Source organism: Doryrhamphus excisus, unplaced genomic scaffold (assembly GCF_037039965.1).
Source record: "Doryrhamphus excisus strain RoL-2023G ecotype Guam unplaced genomic scaffold, RoL_Dexc_Guam_v1.1 HiC_scaffold_24, whole genome shotgun sequence".
Classification (NCBI taxonomy): domain Eukaryota; kingdom Metazoa; phylum Chordata; class Actinopteri; order Syngnathiformes; family Syngnathidae; genus Doryrhamphus; species Doryrhamphus excisus.
In genome coordinates, this window is record NW_027621862.1 from 4,733,311 (window position 1) to 4,757,380 (window position 24,070).

Sequence of the window (24,070 nt, forward strand, 5' to 3'; positions counted from 1 at the left end):
CCCTCTGATGTACTCGTTTCTGATCCTATCCATCCTGGTCACTCCCAATGAGAACCTCAGCATCTTCATCTCTGCTACCTCCACTGTCTCTAGACCAAACAACATGGCTGGTCTCACCACAGTTTTATATACCTTTCCTTTCATTTTAGCTGAAATTCACTGTTACATTTCCGTAACTTTTAAATAAGTCAGTGTTTTAAAACTGCTGTATACATACATATATATATATATATATGAAAAATATACTTTTTGACCCTTTAAAGATGAGTATGTTTACATAACACCGCTTTTTATCAATAAAAATGGGCGTAAAATACATTTAAATAACACGTTTCATTGTTATTAAACCCTGAAGTGGATTAAATGAGTTGTATTGAAAATAATAGCAGTCTAACATGAGTAACCACATCAATCACTATTTTTGGGTGGAAATGCATATCCAACATTCATAATGAAGAAAAAAATGGGACTAATAATTGCCACTGATGTTGTGATGTTGCTATACATTCAATAATATCTAACATACAGAGAACATACTAACTCCTTATTTCTAAAATGACAAATACTTCAACTTGCTGATATAGTTCATCTTCAAACAGCTAAAATAATGCATAAGGCTAAAAATAAGCAATTAGCTAAAAATGTCATCCAATACTTCTCTACAAGAGAGGAGAAATATGATCTCAGGGAAGAAGTACATTTGAAACACTTCTATGCTAGGACTACGTTAAAAAGCCATAGCATTTCAGTATGTGGAATCAAACTATGGAATGGATTGAGTAAGACCCTCAAACAATGCACAACGATGAGCCAATTCAAGAAACAATACAAGCAGTTGATGTTTGCTAAATACAAGGATGAAGAGTCTTGAACCAGTCATGATGTGCTATATATATATCACTATATTGACACTTACTATGGTACCCATTATGGCATTGGATGCTCATATCACCTCGTACTTCGGTACAAGGTGCATTATTAAAAAAAAACAAACAAAAAAAACCTTAAACTATATTAGGAAAGCAGGAAGTGAACAAATGTAACAGTTACTGATTGTAAAAGTACCAGATGGAGGGGTAGGATTTAATAAGCTTTGCTTCTTCCTACTCCTTTTGGACATGTGGAACTGTGAACTGATTATGTGATGCATTCAATTGTAATCTGCTGCATGTTCAAATGAAATAAAAGCATTACCATTACCAACATGAGTAGCTAAACTTTGCCAAATCGCTGTCATCAGCTGATGACAAACTCCAAGCAGGATACGTTTGAATTCAGGCATCCCATCCTGCTGCATAGAACACCTTTTTAAAGAGTCAAAATGTGATTGGCGGCGTCCTCCCCTTCCAGCATGGCAGAAAGTGACATAGTTGTGCATGCAGCATGGATCTAATGTGTGTGTGTGTGTGTGTGTGTGTGTAGCCAACATTAACACGAACGCACCGCTCTTGGGGGACAATCAGCACACACACATGCATGGTGCTGCACCACTTTACGTCACCGATGTGTTCAGGATCAGGAGCAAAAAGATGAGGGGGGGGTGCATACATACATACATACATACATGCATGCATGGACTCTTTCCCTCCTTCTTTCCTTGTTCTCCGCACTCTCAGCCTCTCACATGGAATACCCATGCAGGCCTAATTTGGGAAAGGATTTGAATGACATGAACGAGATCAATTTGGAGATTGCAGGGCGAGTGAAGGAAAAGGGGGAGACATAACTAGGACGGGTGGGGTATAATCAAATGACTTGTCCTAAAATGAGTGTGGAAGTAAGCCCCTATTCTTCTGATTGATCATAAAAGCATCTCCCAAGGTCATTTCCGTGACCTTTTGCATCCTTATTTTGCAGCACTCTTGCCATGATTAGCATCATTAATAATCCACATTCCGCTAAAATCTCCTCTCTCTTTTCTCCCGCAGACTCCTCCTCCCTCCTCATCCTCCTCCTCCTCCCTCCGGTTTCTCTCATCTTCTCCCTCCTCCTCCCTCCTCCTCCTCCCCCTCCCCCCCTCCGGTCCTCTATGCTCAGTTCGGTGTGTGTATCCTCTTTCAAAGGGCGCAAGGGTGGGAACAAGTCGTCCAACAAAGCATGTTACAGCGCAGACATGACTTGTCCGTCGGAAAGCGAGAAAATCGTGATAAACTGCGGCGGGGTGCGCCATGAGACGTACCGGAGCACCTTGAAGACGTTGCCGGGCACCCGCCTGTCGTGGCTCACCGAGCCGGACGCCTTCAGCAACTTCGACTACGACCCCAAATTGGACGAGTTCTTCTTCGACCGCCACCCGTCCGTCTTCTCGTTCATCCTCAACTACTACCGCACAGGGAAGCTGCACTGTCCCAACGACGTGTGCGGTCCCTTGTTCGAGGAGGAGCTCGCCTTTTGGGGCATCGATGAGACGGACGTGGAGGCGTGCTGCTGGATGAACTACCGCCAGCATCGGGACGCCGAGGAAGCGCTGGACAGCTTCGAGACGCCCGAGCCGGACGCGCCGGATGACGACCCGGCTCTGGGGGGCGCGGACGGGGACCTGAAAAGACTCTGCATGCAGGAGGACGCCAGGAGGGCGGGCTGGTGGAAAACCTGGCAGCCTAAAATCTGGGCGCTCTTCGAGGACCCCTATTCATCCAAATACGCTCGGGTGAGTTTTGCACGTCTTAATAACTTTTGAACAACTTTTGAACATAAGCACCCCCCCCCCCCCCCTTCACTGTTGCTACGTGCGCCATGCCTGACTGTATAGCATATGTACTACATTGCGGGATATACTCTGACGTTGAATAATTCATACAAATATGGAAACAGCAGCTACTATACAGTATATGCTAACTTCCTGGGTTCACTCTAAACCATTCTTAGTGCTTTATGGCACATGGTTTGATTTTTTTTCACCAAAGAGGCTGCTGTCTTTCCGCGCGTTTGCCCTTGGTGCTGCTACTTATTTTTGACAGCTCTCCTCCTTCTCCGACCTGAACGCTACGCCTTTTACGCGCGGGCTCTATGAATTTTTACGCACGCGTTTGCTGTCCGAATTGCGCCTTTTTAGAGTACGGATGAACGCTGTCTGAGTTCTAAATGAGGACAACTGCAGCATGTATTGTCTATGCAGACTCTCCATGCAGATTTTAATGTGGCACTTTTTTTGTACGCTCAAATCCTAATCGGTGCACTTCTGCATGTAAAATAACACAAATTACACACATTAGGATCCACCTCAGAAGGTGAAGTTCCAGGCTATGATGGACAGGTAATGCGGATCAAGGCATCTAATAAATACGCCAGCTTGTCACTCTAAGTCCATGATTGATTTATTGTAAGCTTCTTCACTCATTACCTGGGCTGTGATGTTCCACAGCAGGAGTGGGCCATACGCAGTGGGCCATACACAGTGGGCCATACGCAGTGGGCCATACTCAGCCCCATTGGGAGCATCCCATGCAATTGTTAAAAGGTTTTAGAACATCTGCACCATCTTAAAGACAAAAAAAAAACATGTTGTGTAGCTGTAACGGTTAGCTGGAATATGGCGCCCAAGTTGGGGGGTGGGGGTGGGGGGGTTAAACAGAGTGCAGTGCAGGTGTAGTTGCTACCTTTGGGGCAAAGACACCCTCTTACCTCCTGTTTCATGACTCGGATCGCTTGCCCCCCCATCCCTATTCGACATGGCAGAACCCTTTTTTTTTTGGTCCTGAGGGATGTAAATGATGTGAGGAGAGGAGATGGAGAGAAGAGGGGGAGAAATATACAAAGGGACAGATGAGAGAGGAAATAAAAGGAGACAGGAAGGGATGATTGAAAGGCTGTGATGTCATGAATCAAACGAATCAATGTCTTCATTTGAGCCTGAATGCGACACACACACACACACACACACATATATATATATATTAATATTCTAAGCTTCTCTTCATTTTTGGCATTTTCTTGCTGGTTTATTTACCGTAGTAACACACACACACACACACACACATTACATGCTAGTGCTGTGGTGTCTATGCTGGCTTCTTTTCTGCTGCAGTAGACACCAGAGAGAGGAGGGGGTGAGCAGTGGAGAAAGAGAAAAGAGGTATAACGGGTGCTGCTGCTGCTGCTGCTGCTGGTGGAAATGGAGAAGGGGTGAGAGAGAAATGGTGGGAAAATGCAGTCAAAGTGGGGGGGGGGCATGCATGTGAGGGGGGGGGGCTGGCGCTAAACGACGGAGGATGTGACATGCGTGATAGGGCTGCAGGGCGCAGGGGGGCATCCTCGTCTTTGCATCTTCGATTATCTTTGCAGGCTTCAGCCATCCAATCTTCCAGCCTGGAAGCATATTGATTGATATTTCATTGATTATTCTCTTTTTTTTATTATTTTTTTTATTTTTAAAGAAGCTCACCTATTAAAATCAACTTCCAGTCAACAGCTGCTTTTATTTGGTAGAACTTCAACATGTTTTGTCCTTAATGGGCTGTATTACCACGTGATTTGCATCTGATGCCTTTATTGATCCACGCCTGCTTTCTATACATTAGACCCCCCCCCCCCCCCCCCCCCCGTCTGCTTTCTATGGCGCTGTTTTCAATGGCAAGAAATACTAATTGAATAAGTAAGGATTCAGTATTGATGAAGTGAAGACGAGATTTGGTTCATCATCGAATCAGCAGCGTACATTTAAGGTGCTAAACTGAGGCGAGGATGATGATGCTTGTTCTTCGGTCCTGGTTGAAAAGCGTCAATCTTATTACGTCAAGAGTCTAAAATAAGTTCATCCGCTCCTGTTGTTGTTGGTTCTTTCAAGCGGAGACAGCTTTTGCTTAGACCAGGGGTCCATGTTTCCAGCTTTTACCACCATGGGCCACATACAGAAAAATGAGGGGTGGCGACACAAAGCATTAAAATTTTAGTTCTGTGTTATTAGTGCTGAAGAACATACATTTAGCCAAATTTGCCAAAACTCCATTTATTGACTTCAATTCACTGTTAGTATGTAAAATGGAGTTGCTTTTTCCACATTTCTGACCTATAAATATTGTTAGAATGTTATATTCTCGTGGTAAACCATGCCAAACTTTCAGATAATAAGGTTTGCGAGGTTTGAAGAAGATTAAGATGGCTCAAAACGCTCGGTTTCAAAAGGCGTGGTAAAACTGTTCCTTTGTGATGTCACAATGGGGCAGACTTCCTTATATGGGCGTGACTGGAAGCAGATAAGCTCTCTGCCCTCTCCTTTGTTTTTCTTGCTAGGAAAGCTACATTTGTTTACAATTCCTAACGACACCATCATCAGGCACAAGTGATTGGAGTTCCTGACTTCCTGATTCACATTACGCATAAATTATTCATTCATTCATTCATTCATTCATTCATTCATTTTCTACCGCTTATCCTCATGGAGGTTGCAGGGGGTGCTGGAGCCTATCCCTGTCTTCTCTTTGGGCGAGAGGCGGGGTACACCCTGGACTGGTGGCCAGCCAATCACAGGGCACATATAGACAAACAACCATTCACACTCACATTCATACCTATGGACAATTTGGAGTCGCCAATTAACCTAGCATGTTTTTGGAATGTGGGAGGAAACCGGAGTACCCGGAGAAAACCCACGCATGCACGGGGAGAACATGCAAACTCCACACAGAGATAGCCGAGGGTGGAATTGAACTCAGGTCCCCTAGCTGTGAGGTCTGCGTGCTAACCACTCGACCACCGTGCAGCCCCGCATAAATTCTATGCAGTGTTTTCAGTTATTTTTGCTGGTATATTTCTCGCGGAAAATGTGTTTTTCTTGTCAAAAATGCGGCAAAAGAAAAACATTCTTTGTTGTTATGTACCTTAAAAGTAAGAAAGTAGCTACAATCATCATGTTTCATAATAATAAAAGATTGCTAAGGAATTGAAAAAAATATATTTTTAAGTCCTGGCCCACTGGAGCTCTTTAGTACTGAGAAGTACACGCTTAAGTCGAAATCAACATACAATTTCAGACCCAAAGAGATCATTTCCATGAAATCTGGCTGTTTAGGTACACAACTTCCATCATTCCTGTTTTTTTTGCAAAATCAGATTTGTGGTCGGGTGGCATGGTGATCTAGTGGTTAGCGTGCAGACCTCACAGCTAGGAGACCAGGGTTCAATTCCACCCTTGGAGTTTGCATGTTCTCCCCGTGCATGCGTGGGTTTTCTCCGGGTACTCCGGTTTCCTCCCACATTCCAAAAACATGCTAGGTTAATTGGCGACTCCAAATTGTCCATAGGTATGAATGTGAGTGTGAATGGTTGTTTGTCTATATGTGCCCTGTGATTGGCTGGCTGGCGAACAGTCCAGGGTGTACCCCGCCTCTCGCCCTGGGATAGGCTCCAGCACCCCCGTGACCCTCGTGAGGATAAGTGGTAGAAAATGAATGAATGAATGAGATTTGTGGTCATGTGAAAATGTGTAAAAACAAAGACGGGACCGCCACTTACTTCCAAAGCTTGGTCACATGACCAAACATGAACATTTAGCACAAATGCAGGAAATCTTTGTCAACAAAGAGGTTAAAAAGTAGCCTATTCTCTTGAAGTCTGTGGCCAAAGTCCCAAGTCGATGTGAAAGCGATGGCTATTTTTGGTTGCGTCAACAACTGCGCGTGATGCCGTAAGTTAGCCAATGGGAGGGATGTCGACTTAAACGGACTCCATTGTAGCACCTGTTACTGCGTTTCTCACATTTTGTTTCGTACTCCCTTTTCAGAGTATCATATTTATTTTGGTCTTGCGGATGGTGTCATGGTACATGCTTTTGCCTTTCCTGGAAAAGAACACGGCATCCATGATGGTGTAATGGTACAGAGTTCTCTCTTTCCTGGCAGAGGGTTTAATTCCGCGGCATCCAGCCTAAAAACGAAGCCAAATCATCACCTGGTGGTCTTGCTGTAGCGACCCCTCCAGGGAGAAAATGTACTTACGGGTAATATTTAATAACTGCAAGGTACATTACCCTGCCCTTTGAAAACTATGGAAAACAAAAGTCATATTGACCAAAACAATGTTTTTATTTGACCTTCTGAGGTTAAAAGAGGATCTAAAACTTGCTAGTTGATAATAGCATAGTGGATTTTATCCCTGCTAACTTTAGAGGAGCAACACTGGATCCCGTCCCTGAAGGTCACATAGCTTCAGTTGTGTTGTTGGAGAGCACAGTGCTGCTATAAACACAAATTCGACCCCCAGCTGGGACGTGCTGTCGCCTGTTAGAAAAACACCGTAGTGGACAGAACCCAAAATAAGATGCATTGACAGGTGAACAAGGGGAATGGAAGATGACCCCGGAGAGAGATGAGTTTGTTTCCAGCTGCGTCAGGGAAATACTGGATGGACACGTGCACTCACACTGCTCTGCACGCGCCCGGGCTTTGGCCTAATTACACATGCCATGGCTTGATTATTATACAATGCTGTATTACTGCAACTTAACTGGCAGGGGAAGCGATTGCATTAATTATATGGCTTGTGCGTGTGTTCGTTAGCACGCATAGCGTGGATTACTTGGAGTCTTTCCGTTTAGTTTATTACGGCCGCCATTGTGGATCAAATCAAAAGTTGTGACCCTCTTCAAATTGAACGTACTGTAGTTGTGTTTATAGCACTCATGTAGTTTAAGTACACTGTAAACCCGAATGTTCAAAGTACTTAAATAAATGAAGTTATGCATACTCAAAGTTCTTAAAAAAGTTCTAATGACTTAATTATGTCGAGTTCATTTAACATGTTTTTCCATTTTGAGTACTTTTAACTAATATGTTTTGATTAAATTGAACTATGGCTATATTAAGTAAGATTAACTTAAAAATATACTTTACATACAACTTAAGACACTGGAAATTCGATTGCTCAAAATAATTAATTGGTATAAGAATAGTTAACTTAAGGGCTGCACGGCGGTCCAGTGGTTAGCGCGCAGACCTCACAGCTAGGAGACCAGGGTTCAATTCCTCCCTCGGGCATCTCTGTGTGGAGTTTGCATGTTCTCCCCGTGCATGCGTGGGTTTTCTCCGGGTACTCCGGTTTCCTCCCACATTCCAAAAACATGCTAGGTTAATTGGCCACTCCAAATTGTCCATAGGTATGAATGTGAGTGTGAATGGTTGTTTGTCTATATGTGCCCTGTGATTGGCTGGCTGGCCACCAGTCCAGGGTGTACCCCGCCTCTCACCCGAAGACAGCTGGGATAGGCTCCAGCACCCCCGCGACCCTCGTGAGGATAAGCGGTAGAAAATGAATGAATGAATAGTTAACTTCAAATGTTCTTAAAAGTTCTACTTATAAATGTTATCTGTCTTTTCTGTTTATTTAACTTGTAATTTTTGATTAATATGATTTTTTTTGCAGATTTGTATAACCTACTTAAAAGAATCCATAGTTAAAAAAGTATCTATTAAACATGAATAAATCAAACCAAGAATAAACTAAGAATAAATCCATTGCATCAGATAGATTTGTACTGTGTAGGTTACACATGCACGCCTTCTTCCTATGGAAAGAGTTGAAATGAGAACAAAAATTAAAGAATAGAGAATGCATGGCAGAGAGAATGCGAAAAAGAAAGCTATTTCTCTTTTCATCCCCAAATTAAAAAAGTATATCTAATATCAACTCCAAATATTAAAGCTCTGATATACTTAAATGTGGCAACTGATTGCCTCACTTTTTTGAGTTCTGATAACTTATTCAAGTTTAGAGTGTACTGTATGAGTGATGCCCACCTTTATTGCCGGATGAGCGTACGAGTGCTGCCATCGCACTGCAGGTAAACAAGTCGCCACCCAGTTTTTATGATCCGAAAAGACTTAATTCCGCCTCATTCTTCTTGAAGTGAGCTCAAGCTCTTGGCAGCGAAACCAAAGTCTTTAGGTTCCAGGGGGAGTACGGTTGCTAAGCTGAAACTTGAGCCTGCCGCTTGATTTGACTCAAGAAGCTCCTTTTCTCCTCTTTGATGGGTGGTCATTATTGATTTTAGCATTTAATGACTTGACTTTATTTCATTCATTCATTCATTTTCTACCGCTTATCCTCACGAGGGTCGTGCGGGGTGCTGGAGCCTATCCCAGCTGTCTTCGGGCGAGAGGCGGGGTACACCCTGGACTGGTGGCCAGCCAATCACAGGGCACATATAGACAAACAACCATTCACACTCACATTCATACCTATGGACAATTTGGAGTCGCTAATTAACCTAGCATGTTTTTGGAATGTGGGAGGAAACCGGAGTACCCGGAGAAAACCCACACATGCACGGGGAGAACATGCAAACTCCACACAGAGATGGCCGAGGGTGGAATCAAACTAAGGTCTACTAGCTGTGGGACCTGCACGCTAACCACTCGATCACTGTGCAGCCAAGAAGCCCTGTAAATGTTACATTAATTCATTAATTCATTCATTCATTTTTTTACCACTTATCCTCACAAGGGTCAGGGAGGGGTGTGCTGGAGCCTATCCCAACTGTCTTCGGGCGAGAGGCACGGTACACCCTGGACTGGTGGCCAGCCAATCACAGGGCACATATAGACAAACAACCATTCACACTCACATTCATACCTATGGACAATTTGGAGTCGCTAATTAACCTAGCATGTTTTTGGAATGTGGGAGGAAACCGGAGTACCCGGAGAAAACCCACGCATGCACGGGGAGAACATGCAAACTCCACACAGAGATGACCGAGGGTGGAATTGAACCCTGGGCTCATAGCTGTCAGATCTGCGCGCTAACCACTCGACCACTGTGCTGCCGTGACTTTATTTCATCATCTCTAAAAATCCTGCCATTTATTTGCTTTTCTTCTTCTGCATTGTTGACATTCGTTTAGCCTTGCTGGTTAATTGCTGCATCAGCGTCCAGTCCGTTAGTATAGGACCGTGTAGTAAAACCTCCAGGATGGCTTCCAGAATGCAGTCAGGAAAATCCCACTGCAAAGGACGTACATTAACTACAAGACTAATGCCAAGCAAAGTTGACTTTATTCAATATTCATGAGGAATGACCAGGCCAAGGTGTAACTAAAGGACTTCCCATGGTACAAACACTCATTTATCCACTTCCATTACAAAATGCGTCTCACTTTTGACCCTTTCAAACACCTGAGTGGACATAAATCCCTCTCAGTACACTCACCTTTACACACGGGCCCATACTCTGTAAGTGGAGCGGACCATAAAGCATTCTGCTGAGCGCTCGCATTTACGGCGCGCAGATAAATCACGGTGTTCGACACGCCTCCCCTGTGTGACCCCTGAGGAGCGCCCTCATGCAGGCCCGTTTATACAAATACAAACTGTCATTTTGTCCAACTTCCTCCTCGTCATCCATGCAACGTATACGCCCTGGACCCGCTATTTAACGATGCATTAACGTATCTATATGTTTATTATTGTGGATGGATCTTACAGTGCTGTTGTTTTAAGTCTTTAAGGTCATGAGTCGAGTCCCAGGTCATATTGTGAGTCCTTATAAGTACCGTCATAAGCAATGTTTAGTATTTACCAAATAAAATTGTTATGTTTTTCTTTCTCAAATACAACAAGACGGCGTGGTAAGACTAGTTACAGAAATATTGGCTTACTCACCGGTAATTAGCAAACATGGACATGGGCAAAATATTAGAAACAGTGTGATGCAATGGTGCATTCATTGAACATTACTACCTGGCAGCTCTAAACGCATCCTTCTACCAATATATTTACTCTTTTGATTATTAATTTAATTTAATCTCTCCTCTGGACATGTCCCGACCATCTCAGTCTGGCCTCTGTGACTTTATCTCCAAGGCCTATAACATGTAATGTGCCTCTGATGTACTTATCCTGATCCTATCCATCCTGGTCACTCCCAATGAGAACCTCAGCATCCTCATCTCTGCTACTTCCAGTTCTGCTTCCTGTGTTTTTTTCAGTGGCACTGTCTCCAGACCAAACAACATGGCTGGTATGCGTGGCAAGGATATTTCCCTTCATTTTAGCATGAAAAAAGGGGAGGGTATTTTTATTGGGGTATTAATTACTTGTTATTAGTTTGTAACCCCAGTGAAAAGTGGAGATCTACTGCATAAATGTGTCATATTGGACGTCATACCTAAAGTGGAAACATTTTCCTGATGGATTAAAGTAGTTTTGGTCTAAAATCCTCACATTTTCATAATAAAATATCAATGTAAAGCACTCAAAATAATATACATTCATTACATTGAGAACGTGTCATTTGTCTGACCAAATTGTGCCAAATCGACTAAAATAAATGGCAACGGTCAGGCTGGAGCTCTGTGTAGTCCTTATGAAACAGCAATTGGAAGACGTCACCGGGTCGGTTCCTGTGCGGCCATCTGCTGCTTTGTGACGGTCCCTCCCGTCCGAGTGGTGGCCTGAACGCACCAGTGACTCACCACTTGTTGTATACACCAGCAAAGTCAATCTTAGCTACCTGACTTTGCATGTTATTAAGTGCTCAGTCAGCAAAGGCATGTGGAGCTCGGACGGACACAGACAGGAAGCCGGAGGTCTCACCGCTTCCTGGTAATATGCCTTGTCGATAATGCATATTGGATATCAAATCTTTGTTTGTTTTACCAGAACATCAACAAATGCTGGTTTCCACAGCTCACATTAGCCACGTTTACATGGATCCAAATATTCCAATTCTTTCAAACGGAAAGAATGTAACCTTTGTATACACCTCGTTCCGAAAGAAAAGTGCCAATCCCAATGAATATATAATGGGATTCCCAGGGGTGGAATATTCCTTTCCCCAATCCGATTGAGGTATCTTGTACCCGCTCAATCGGAAAGTTGTCAGACTGCGTTCTTTTCATGCTCAGCCGTGACGTAACACGCAGACGTCTCTCCGGTTTTGAAAATGGCGGCAAGCAGTCATCACTGGACTACAGCGGAAAGTTCGTTTCTGATACAAACTTTAAAAGAACTGAACGTAATTGCAAGACTGGACGGCTGAAAAACTCGAAACTGTGGAAAAAGCGTAGCAACTGTCCCAACAGTAATCACACTCTCGTCCGCCATCTTTGATGAATCACGTGATGTTGTTTTTACGTTTTACTGCGCATGCCCCGTTGACTATTCCGTTTGATTATAGTGGCGCATGTAGACAGGAGATTGGAATATTCCTTTCCATGTATACACTGGTGCGTCACAGCGAGTGGTTAGCGCGCAGAACTCACAGCTAGGAGACCAGGGTTCAATTCCACCCTCGGCCATCTCTGTGTGGAGTTTGCATGTTCTCCCCGTGCATGCGTGGGTTTTCTCCGGGTACTCCGGTTTCCTCCCACATTCCAAAAACATGCTAGGTTAATTGGCGACTCCAAATTGTCCATAGGTATGAATGTGAGTGTGAATGGTTGTTTGTCTATATGTGCCCTGTGATTGGCTGGCGACCAGTCCAGGGTGTACCCCGCCTCTTGCTGGGATTGAAGACAGCTGGGATAGGCTCCAGCACTCCTCGTGAGGAAAAGCGGTAGAAAATGAATGAATGTATACACTGTTTTCTGGTACATCGGAAATCGGAAAGATTCCATTCGGAAAGAGGAAAATCATGGAAAATTGTGGATTTCAGAATGATGTCTCGTCTTTTCCTATTATTAACCGAAAACCTGAATGAAAAGTACCTAATGCGGTTTTGCCAGCGGGCACCATGTCGGTGACCCCTAGCGTATCTAAACAATCAAAGGCTATCCGGTGGGATACATAGTGGGTGTCTACAACCATGCATTCCTGCATGTAGTAGCAAGCAGTCAGGCGGATTACAGGACACAGACAAATTTGTGTAGAGGTGTCATAACCAAACTCTCCTTGTGTGTCTCGGACAGGAAATAGGGTGCAGAGCAGTGGAGCGCAAAAAAAAAGGGGGGGAAAGAGAGAGATTGGCGTAGAAAGAGGGGGGGGGGGCTGCGTGGCAAGGACAAACGCACATAATATGCTGCAGTCATATGTTCTGAATACAAAGCAGATGAGAGAGGACACATGCAGCTCACTTGTTACTATTTGTTTGTCTCCGCTAATGTTTGACAGCACTGCAGTGCAAATGCAACGGAGGAAGAGAGAGCGGGAGGGGGTGTGAACACTGCAGCGCTGATAAGACTGTGACGTTATAGACTTGTTCATGTGTGTGTGTGTGTGTGTGTGTGTGTGGGAGAGAGCTCACCGATTCAACCGTAGCATCTCAACGAGTTGAGTCATTCAGGGAATCTCTGAAACTGAAGTCTGTGTTGTGATGTTAATGGAGCAGGATCTCTTCCAAGAGCAACCACCTTTCAGCGCCTGAGAAGGAATACATATGCGGTACAAAATGCAAAGATTAGCTAATTATAGCTCCTCAATTCCGGTTTAAACGCCAACACTTCCCCTGCGTATGTACTTGCAGCATAACCGGGATGCAGGATTTTGACTCGTCAAAGCCAGGCTAGGGTGCTGTCGCCTCCTTGAGTCGTCAAAAACAGCAACAAAGGGTACCGAAATAAGGCACCGCTATTACCCGCTTGAAATTTCTCACACAGGCGCTACAAAAACACGCGCTGCACCTTTTTGTAAATGTACTGCAAAAAAGGCCAGTAAGGATAATTCATAATGCCGCCTACAGAGAACATACTAACTCCTTATTTCTAAAATCACAAATACTTCAACTTGCTGATATAGTTCATCTTCAAACAGCTAAAATAATGCATAAGGATAAAAATAACCAATTAGCTAAAAATGTCATCCAATACTTCTCTACAAGAGAGGAGAAATATGATCTCAGGGAAGAAGTACATTTGAAACACTTCTATGCTAGGACTACGTTAAAAAGCCATAGCATTTCAGTATGTGGAATCAAACTATGGAATGGATTGAGTAAGACCCTCAAACAATGCACAACGATGAGCCAATTCAAGAAACAATACAAGCAGTTGATGTTTGCTAAATACAAGCACAATGATGTGCTGTATATAAAAATAAAAATAAAAATAAAAATAAAAATAAAAATAAAAATAAAAATAAAAATAAAAATAAAAATAAAAATAAAAATAAAAATAAAAATAAAAATAAAAATAAAAATAAAAATAAAAATAAAAATAAAAATAAAAATAAAAATAAAAATAAAAATAAAAATAAAAATAAATAAAAACTTGTATGGTCATATCACCTCGTAATTCGGTATGTGGCAAAAAATAAAATAAAACAAACAAACAAAAAAAAAATTTCAACGATATTAGGAAAGCAGGAAGTGAACAAATGTAACAGTTACTGATTGTAAAAGTACCAGATGGAGGGGTAGGATTTAATAAGCTTTGCTTCTTCCTACTCCTTTTGGACATGCGGAACTGTGAACTGATTGTGTGATGCATTCAATTGTAATCTGATGCATGTTCAAATGAAATAAAACCATTACCATTACCATTACCATTACCATTACCATTACCATTACCATTACCATTACCATTACCATTACCATTACCATTACCATTACCATTACCATTACCATTACCATTACCATTACCATTACCATTACCATTACCATTACCATTACCATTACCATTACCATTACCATTACCATTACCATTACCATTACCATTACCATTACCATTACCATTACCATTACCATAGATAGGTTGAAAAACAGGGGTCGAATTGGCGACTCCATGGGTATGAATGTGAGTGTGAATGCTTTGCCCTGCAAACCTCCGCGATCCTAATGAGGATAAACAATATAGAAAATGGTTAGGAGCGCTACAAGTATAGCTGTCAGCCATGTTTTGTGTTTACGTTTGAATAGAACGTGTCGTACGTGGGATGTTTCCCAGTAGTCTTACAGCATTTGGCCTACAGTATTGTTGTAGATGCTTTGGATCAACTTTCCCAGCATAAAGAAACCTTCCGAATGCACCGTGTGTGCTCTAAGTCGGATATATCCCAGTCGTCCTGAATGCAGCATGCCACAAGTTTAGCCTGCATTTGTTGTGGTTCCAATAGATGCATTTGATAAACTTTCTTAGTTCATGAAACTTTTCCAATACTCACATAAAGAAGCCTTACAATTGGGGGTCATTGAGGTGTAAAAGTGGAAAAACATGTCTTACTTCTGTTTTTTTACGCTTCCTTCCTTGACTCTGACTGCATCTGCTCCCCGTTTCACATGAACCTGCTACTGCTGTGTAACTGGGATACAGCAGCTGCCAATGATGGCGATGATGATGATGATGATGATGATGCAAGGGGAGGCTATTCCAGTAAACCCCCCCTCTTGCCCCGCCAAGGTTACACTCATGCTGCAAGATAAGTGGCTACATTGGGAGGTGATGGACACCAGCCATTCGCCCCGCATCAGCTCGTCCTCCTCCTCATGAGGGCGAGCGTGGTTTCCATTACACGTCATTTAAATATTCATTTTTCATGCCTCCTTCTTCAGATTATCCGTCAGTGTCGTCGAGTTTGTGCTGAGTCTGCAGCGAGCGCGCTGAGCTCTCGCAAAAACATCACGCCGATGCAGCTCAAGCGTTTAAAAACACAAAGCTTTATTGATCAAGCCTTTATAAGACGTTTGACTAGCAGGTCATCATGATACTATTTGGTTCAGTCCTGTCCTTGGTGTCTGAAAGCAGAGGCTATAACGCAGTGGTTGCCATGGCGACCGAGAGCAGCAGGCAGTGCAGGGTGTGGGGAGGGAGGTAAGGGGGTGCTGCTGTGTGTAATACTGTAATGATAAAGCTCTTCTGGATGGTGCCGCAGTAAACACGGCGCCACAAGGGTCCCGTTAAAGGAAGCGCACGGCGCACCGCCATGTACAAATATAAGCCGTCTCCATGTGGTTATATTGCATACACGCCCCCCCCCCCCACCCCAACACGCTCCTGCTACCTCCTCCCTTTGTTGTCCCCTCTCGCCGTCCTCTGTCGCATGGGATTGGCGAGAAGCACACCATTGTCTTCCTCAACTTCCTTCCTCCCGCTCTTCTCTCTCTCTCGCTCGCTCTCAACCTTTTAAATTTATGTTGATGATCTCTCGGAATCTAATTTGAGAGTCTAGAGAGCGAGGGAGACTCCATTGGGCCTTGAAGGTCATGTGGGCTGCAGGTGTCACACACGTCGGCTTTACTGTTGGAAATTTAACGCATTAGGCTTCATGCCCATATGACACTGCACCACCGGATCGTATATATTCAGAGCGACACACACACACACACACACACACACACACACTCATGTTGCAGGGGATGAGATGCATGGAAGAGAAGCGCCAGAGGAGATAAATAAGTATGAAGTGACAGATCATCTTCCTCCACCTCTTTCTTTTTTCCCGCCTTCGCCTCAATGCGGCACTCGTACAGCGGACGGCTCGCTATATGAGATCAGGCCGGTGCACGTGCCAAACGCGTGTTTGTCTCGTGCTGATCACTTGTGGACGCTCGCTATGTGAGTTCTGCAGGGCCCAAACACCCGCGCTGTGCATGTACAGAAGTATAAAAGGATGGACATTCACCTTAATGAGAAAGGACAGTAATCAGTGTATTCACTGTTTTTGTTTGCTATGTTAAAGGGAACCTTTCTCTGCTTTTCCCACTTTTCTGACCTATAAATGTAGTTAGAATGTTGTATTCTGGTGTTAAACAATTCCAAAGTTTCAGATAATGAGGTTTCCGCATTTGGAAGTGAACCCTGAAGGAAGTTCAAGATGGCTGAAAACGCTCAGTTTCCAAAGGCGTGGTAAAACTGTTCCTTTGTGATGTCACAGAAGGGCAGACTTCCTTATATGGACGTGACTGGAAGCAGATAAGCTCTCTGCCCTCTCCCAAGCGCTGCTCCTTTGTTTTTCTTGCTAGGAAAGCCACATTTGTTTACAATTCCTAACGAGTCCATCATCAGGCACAAGTGATTGGAGTTCCTGACTTCATTCACATTACGCATAAATTATTCATTCATTCATTTTCTACCGCTTATCCTCACGAGGGTTTGGGAAATTTGAGATGGTTCAAAATGCTCGGTTTGAAAAGGCGTGGCAAAATTGCCCCTTTGTGATGTCACAGAGGGGTGGACTTCCTTATATGGTTCATAGTTAGGAAACACTTTGGCCGTGTGAGCAATCACAGTGTAGTGGGCATGCCCAGAGGTTGGCTGTGGGTGGAATAAATTAATACCGGCCATTTCGGCGGGAAGCACAAATCACAAGGAAATACAACAGGAATAGGTGCAGATACTGGAAAATCTAAAATATTTTCTGTGAGAGTTATTGTGTGTAGCTGCTCTATAGGAGACCACAACTCGATACATAATAGGTCCCCGTTAATGCATCACGGAATCTTGATAATACATAGTTTTGCTTTGAAAATAGCAAATATGGCCGACAACGCTTACAATAGCCGCTCTCCTTGGGATGGCTGTGTCTTCCAGCACAAGAAAAATGCTGACGGCAAACAAGCATTTGTTGAATCTTTGTAGCGAAATTGAGAGCTAGGTATCCACTCTTCCGTCTGTGAATGACGCTGAGATTAGCGGTTAGCGACGTGTTGTGTTAGTCCGTGAGATAAAAACAGTTTTTTGTTAGCTGCTACGATAATAATATGGCGGTAGCTTGGCTAATATACAAATCAGTTATGTAATTAGAACACTATTGGTGTTTTGTTTGTGTCTTTTTCTGTTTAGAATAAACCTAAACGTGACATTCTGAATCCGATATGTTGATTTCATCACCTATTTACGTTTCGCCAATCTTTGTGCTTTCAAAAACCCCTTTTGGCATTTCTTTCTTGTAGCGCAAGTATTTTTATCCCACTTTTTGTCCCGTCAACTTTCTCCTTCATGCTTCTTCAGTGGAGCGTCGTCATGTCTCCCTCCCACCTGTCCACCCCCTCCTGTGCCTCCACCTGCGTAGCCTACATGCTGTAGAAGAGGTGACTGTAGCTTTGCCACTACATTCTCTTTGTGTGTGTTTTTCATGGAGATTTGCCACTCTTTTGGTCTGATGAGAGTTTAGTGGGAATGTGTACAAAAAAAGTAATGCTCTGTAATTAGCAGAAAGGAGATTTATTTTGGGGGTTACTTGAAAAAGCTTTTATTTTTTACAGTATATTAATAGCATTTTTGTGGCTCTGTTGGTGGAGTGTGTGCACATGATGCAGTCAGTGCTCAACTTGCAGTGTGATGTGTTATCAAAGGTTGAACATAAGACTGACCAATGAGTGCATGAACAATAGCCACGTTTACATGAGGAGTTTTTCTCTTTCCGAATCACCTTTCCGAAAGCAATGGTATACATGGAAAGGAATATTCCAATGGCGTGTCTACATGCGGCGCTATAATCAACCAGAATAGTCAATGGGGCATGCCCAGTAAAGCGTAAACACCAACATCACGTGATACCGACTTCCTCCAGTTTTTCTTCCACTTGTTGGAATAACTCCGTATTGCCAGTTTTTCCTTCGTCCGGTCTTGAAATTTAGTTTGAATCAAAAACAAACTTTCCTTAGCAGTCCAGTGCCGATTGCTCGCCTCCATTGTTTTAAATCGAAGAACGTCTGGAGCTGCGTGTTACGTCATATCTCAGCATTCGCTGAAAGAACGCACCCGGGAACAGGAAAAGATAAAGTTCAATCTTGCTAATATTTTATAATTAAGCTCGGCACATGTTTTATATAGATATGTATTTTCTTTTTTAATAAAACTGGACTTGTGAATGGCGTATAGAAGGGTTTAGATTCTGTTCCACAGATGGCGCTAATGCACACCAAAGCTGCTTGCCAACCGCCAATAAACAACAGAAGAAGAAAAACACCACGAAGAAGAACGCAGTCTGACAACTTTCCGATTGAGCGGGTACAAGATACCTCAATCGGATTGGGGAAAGGAATATTCCACCCCTGGGAATCCCATTATATATTCATTCGGATTAGCAATTTTCTTTGGGAATGAGGTGTATACAAAGGTTACATTCTTTCCGTTTGAGCAAATATTGGAATATTTGGGTCCATGTAAACGTGGCTAGTGACTAAGAAGCAGACCAATGACTGTATGGTCACATGGTGCAGAAAGGAGGGACTTAATCACCAAGTGAAACCAAGAAAATACACGCAAATACTGAAGTGTTGAAACCTCAGTTGCATTTCTTTTTTTTTAAAGTTGTTTTATATAAACAACCAGCCGTTTCAACTTGTTTAGGCTGGTAGGGGATTGTTCAGTAGCCACGTATACATGGACCCAAATATTCCAATTCGGTTTATTTATTCCAATTAGGTTTACTTACCAATGTTTGTTCAGTCATTGGTCAGTCTTATTTCTGATCTCATACAATAAGCCTGCTCCAGAATGTAGTAGAAAGTTAAGCTCTAGTACAAGAATAACTTTAAGTGTGATTTCCTGCCATGATTATCTATGGCTGCATCCATTACATCACACATTTCATCATATGGAATAACATCAGCAAAAAGCAGCATAACACTTCAGGGCAATGCTCGTTTTTTTCTTCCTGCTTGCCCTCATTTGTACGTGTGAAACATTTCTGGTTCCCAGCCAATGAGGAAGCGTAATGAGCGGGTCCCGCTGGTGCTATCCTGCTTCCCTGAGACACACCGGCATGGTGGGGTAGGGTGGGGGGGACGGTAGGAGGAGGGTGATTGAGAAGCCGTGTGTGTGTTTGGGCGATAGAGGGGGAGAGCACTGCAGCAATCGGAGAAAGTAGGTCAGACATAGCAGCGGAGAAAAGAGGTACAGGAGAGACATGGAGCGGGAAGAGGAAGCGCAACTCTTTGGGGGTAGAAAAGTCGAATAATATGGCGTACTTGAACTAAAGCCTTTTATTGCTTCTTGAATGGACACATCCATTTACACCTGGAGGCCATGTTTACTGGACTCACTGCTGCAGGGCCACCTCTTTTTGGCTAAATGCCTTCTATAAATATACGTATAGGCTTTTCAATGAGCTAGCCACAAGGCCGCCTCTGTTAAGGAAGTTTACTCTGGATATTACATAAGTGCGCAATGTCAAAAATACACAACGGCACGCACAATACACTAAAGGCACTCAACTCAGGGCTCCTTATATATATGGGCTCCATTCAAGTATGAATTACCTTTCTCTTTTGCTCTTCAGGCCATGTCTGTGTTTTATTATTTATTTGATGAAGCACAAAGTATACTGCATCTATAAATATACACTGCGGCCCTCCTGGAACTGGACTGCACCAAGGAAAGATTGTGCAGTAACAACACACACGCACACAAACACACGCGGTGGAATTGATTCATTGACAATTGCTTGGGCAAAAGCCTGCAAAATTGCTCTTATGAGTAATGGGAAAAGTACCGTATTTTATGGACTATAAGCTCCGGAGTATAAGTCGCACAATGCCAAAAATGCATAATTAAGTAGAAAAAAACATACATAAGTCGCACTGGAATATAAGTCACATTTTTTGCGGGTATTTTATTTTATAAACTACTTGACCAAAACAGACATTACGTCCTCTTGGAAGGCAAGAACGGAGAACAGGCTGAATAGATGTAAGATATGCTAACACAATGGTTATTCAGCTACACAAAAATGGTAATGTTTTTATTTTATTTGAACATGCATCAGATTACAATTGAATGCATCCCATAATCAGTTCACAGTTCCACATGTCCAAAAGGAGTAGGAAGAAGCAAGGCTTATTAAATCCTACCCCTCCGTCTGGTACTTTTACAATCAGTAACTGTTACATTTGTTCACTTCCTGCTTTCCTAATATATGTATTTTTTATTTTATTAATTTTTATTTTTTAATTTTTTATTAATTTTATTGTTACAATTTTTATTTTTTATTTATTTTATTTTTTAAATTTTTATTTTTTATTTTTTTTTTACATTTTTTAAATTTTTAAATTTTTTTATTTTTTAATTTTTTTGTCATGTACCGAAGTATGAGCTGATATGACCATATAATGACATAATGGGTACCATAGTAACTGTCAATATAGTGATCATCGTAGTCCTAGCATAGAAGTGTTTCAAATGTACTTCTTCCCTGAGATCATATTTCTCCTCTCTTGTAGAGAAGTATTGGATGACATTTTTAGCTAATTGGTTATTTTTAGCCTTATGCATTATTTTAGCTGTTTGTAGCAAGTTGAAGTATTAGGAGTTAGTATGTTCTCTGTAGGCAAAATAAACATGAACAGAAAAGGTGTCCAGTGTTTATGTAACATTAACAGTTTTTTTCATTTATAAGTCGCTCTGGAGTATAAGTCGCAGGAAGAGCCAACCTATGAAAAAATGTGCAACTTATAGTCCGGAAAATACGGTATACATGTCTGGAAAGCATGTCAACAATACTACTAAGGGGCGGGGCTGTTGAACATTTCAGTGCTAAAGGTTCTCTTTTAACAGTTACCTCAAAGCCGTTCTCATGAATGAAGGTTTCTCCTTTCCACAGGATCCTGATTGTTTCACCTTTTTTCCCCTACTTATCCGCTTTCAAGAACTCCACCCGGACTTCAAAACTCACACACCAGCTGCGATCTAATTAAATTAAAGTCCTGAAGATTGACTTATCTCTTGGATGCGTTTGTCTCTCTGACTCACATCTCTTTCACCTGAGCCACTTTTTTGGGCACCGTGCTTATGTTTAATGTATTATACTTCTATATGAAGTAACTGAGACTAGTATCCTGTGGGTATGTAATATAAGTTTATATAACTGGTATTTTTCACAGTGTGGGAGAGTGAGACATCCCTCATGACCAAAAACAACCCCCATACCGTATCCAAACAAATCAGGGGACCTCATTTTGTCACATGACTGTAAATGCGGCATGTGTTATGGTCATTCCATAATCATTAGACAAACGCTCACTAGCCACGTATACATGGACCCAAATATTCCAATTCCATTCAGGTTATTTGCTCAAACGGAAAGAATGTAACCTTTGTATACACCTCATTCCGAAAGAAAAGTGCCAATCCGAATGAATATATAATGGGATTCCCAGGGGTGGAATATTCCTTTCCCCAATCCGATTGAGGTATCTTGTACCCGCTCAATCGGAAAGTTGTCAGACTGCGTTCTTCTTCGTGGTGTTTTTCTTCTTCTGTTGTTTATTGGCGGTTGGCAAGCAGCTTTGGTGTGCATTAGCGCCATCTGTGGAACAGAATCTAAACCCTTCTATACGCCATTCACAAGTCCAGTTTTATTAAAAAAGAAAATACATATCTATATAAAACATGTGCCGAGCTTAATTATAAAATATTAGCAAGATTGAACTTTATCTTTTCCTGTTCCCGGGTGCGTTCTTTCAGCGAATGCTGAGATATGACGTAACACGCAGCTCCAGACGTTCTTCGATTTAAAAAAATGGAGGCGAGCAATCGGCACTGGACTGCTAAGGAAAGTTTGTTTTTGAATCAAACTAAATTTCAAGACCGGACGAAGGAAAAACTGGCAATACGGAGTTATTCCAACAAGTGGAAGAAAAACTGGAGGAAGTCGGTATCACGTGATGTTGGTGTTTACGCTTTACTGGGCATGCCCCATTGACTATTCTGGTTGATTATAGCGCCGCATGTAGACACGCCGTTGGAATATTCCTTTCCATGTATACCATTGCTTTCGGAAAGGTCATTTGGAAAGAGAAAAACTCCTCATGTAAACGTGGCTAATGACTTCTGGGAAATTCGTTGCTAAGTTCCAAAGACCTATTAATGGTGGCTGTGTTTTTCAACCAATCTAGCTCAAATTTTCCACGCAGGTGCTCATCAGTGCCATAAATGGGGGCACCAAATTTTCTGGCGATTGGAATCAACACCCTAAAGTTACAGTGAATGTTGTGTGAGCATATTGTGTGTTTCATGAGCAAACCAACTCTTTGCTGTCGTGTCCTCTTCTTTTGCTTGCAGTATGTGGCGTTTGGTTCCCTATTCTTCATCCTCATCTCCATCTCCACTTTCTGCATGGAGACGCATGAGGCCTTCAACACCATCCTCAACAAGACAGAGAATGTCACGGTGGGCAACGTGACGCGCGAGGAGATAGTCTACGAGGTGGTAACCGACAGCTGGCTGACATACGTGGAGGGCGTGTGCGTCATCTGGTTCACCATCGAGGTTCTGCTGCGAGTCATCTTCTGCCCCGACAAGTTCGAGTTCTTCAAAAGCACCCTCAACATCATCGACTTTGTGGCCATCCTGCCCTTCTACCTGGAGGTGGGCTTGAGTGGTCTGTCCTCCAAAGCTGCCAAGGACGTCCTGGGGTTCCTGCGGGTCGTGCGTTTCGTCCGCATTCTCCGAATCTTCAAGCTGACCCGCCACTTCGTGGGCCTGCGTGTCCTCGGCCACACCCTTCGCGCTAGCACCAATGAATTCCTCCTGCTCATCATCTTCTTAGCCCTCGGTGTCCTCATCTTCGCCACCATGATCTACTACGCTGAGAGAATCGGAGCCGACCCAGATGACCCGACGGCGAGCGCCCACACCAATTTCAAGAATATCCCCATCGGCTTCTGGTGGGCCGTGGTCACCATGACCACCCTGGGCTACGGAGACATGTACCCGGAGACGTGGTCGGGGATGTTGGTGGGCGCTCTGTGTGCCTTGGCTGGTGTGCTGACCATCGCTATGCCCGTTCCTGTCATCGTCAACAACTTCGGCATGTACTACTCTCTGGCCATGGCCAAACAAAAGCTTCCCAAAAAGAAGAACAAACACATTCCCAGAGCACCCCAACCGGGGTCTCCCAACTACTGCAAGCCAGACGCCCTGGCCATGGCTACTGCTTCGCCGCAAAGGCTCTTGGGGAATGTCCTAGGTGGAGTGATGGGTTCTGGAGGCATTGGGGGTGACTGTCCTCTCGCCCAGGAAGAAATTATCGAGATCAACAGAGGTGAGATGTTTCTTTTTTTCTGCTTCTGGAACAAATGGTGGACTAACATGATGTGAAGTGGTGGTGGAGTTAAAATGTCACAGGATAGAAGATATAAAGTAATATTGCATAGCTGATTGTGTTGGGGCGGCACGGCGGTCTAGTGGTTAGCGCGCAGACCTCACAGCTAGGTGTGGAGTTTGCATGTTCTCCCCGTGCATGCGTGCGTTTTCTCCGGG

At 43.2% G+C, this 24,070-nt stretch overlaps 1 protein-coding gene across 5 annotated transcripts in view; it reads left to right on the top strand.

Annotated features, from left to right (window-relative positions):
- LOC131109813 (voltage-gated potassium channel KCNC1-like) overlaps nt 1-24,070 on the top strand; it is a 61,596-nt gene that overhangs the window by 5,633 nt on the left and 31,893 nt on the right. For all 5 annotated transcript variants that reach the window (XR_013625725.1, XM_058062182.2, XM_058062181.2 and 2 more), the window contains exons 2-3: nt 1,929-2,650; nt 22,871-23,852. Coding sequence is in view for 4 of the 5 variants with exons in the window: in XM_058062182.2 (XP_057918165.1) it covers nt 2,030-2,650; nt 22,871-23,852 (1,603 nt within the window). In the remaining variant the exon portion in view is untranslated. The remainder of the gene's footprint in view (nt 1-1,928; nt 2,651-22,870; nt 23,853-24,070) is intronic.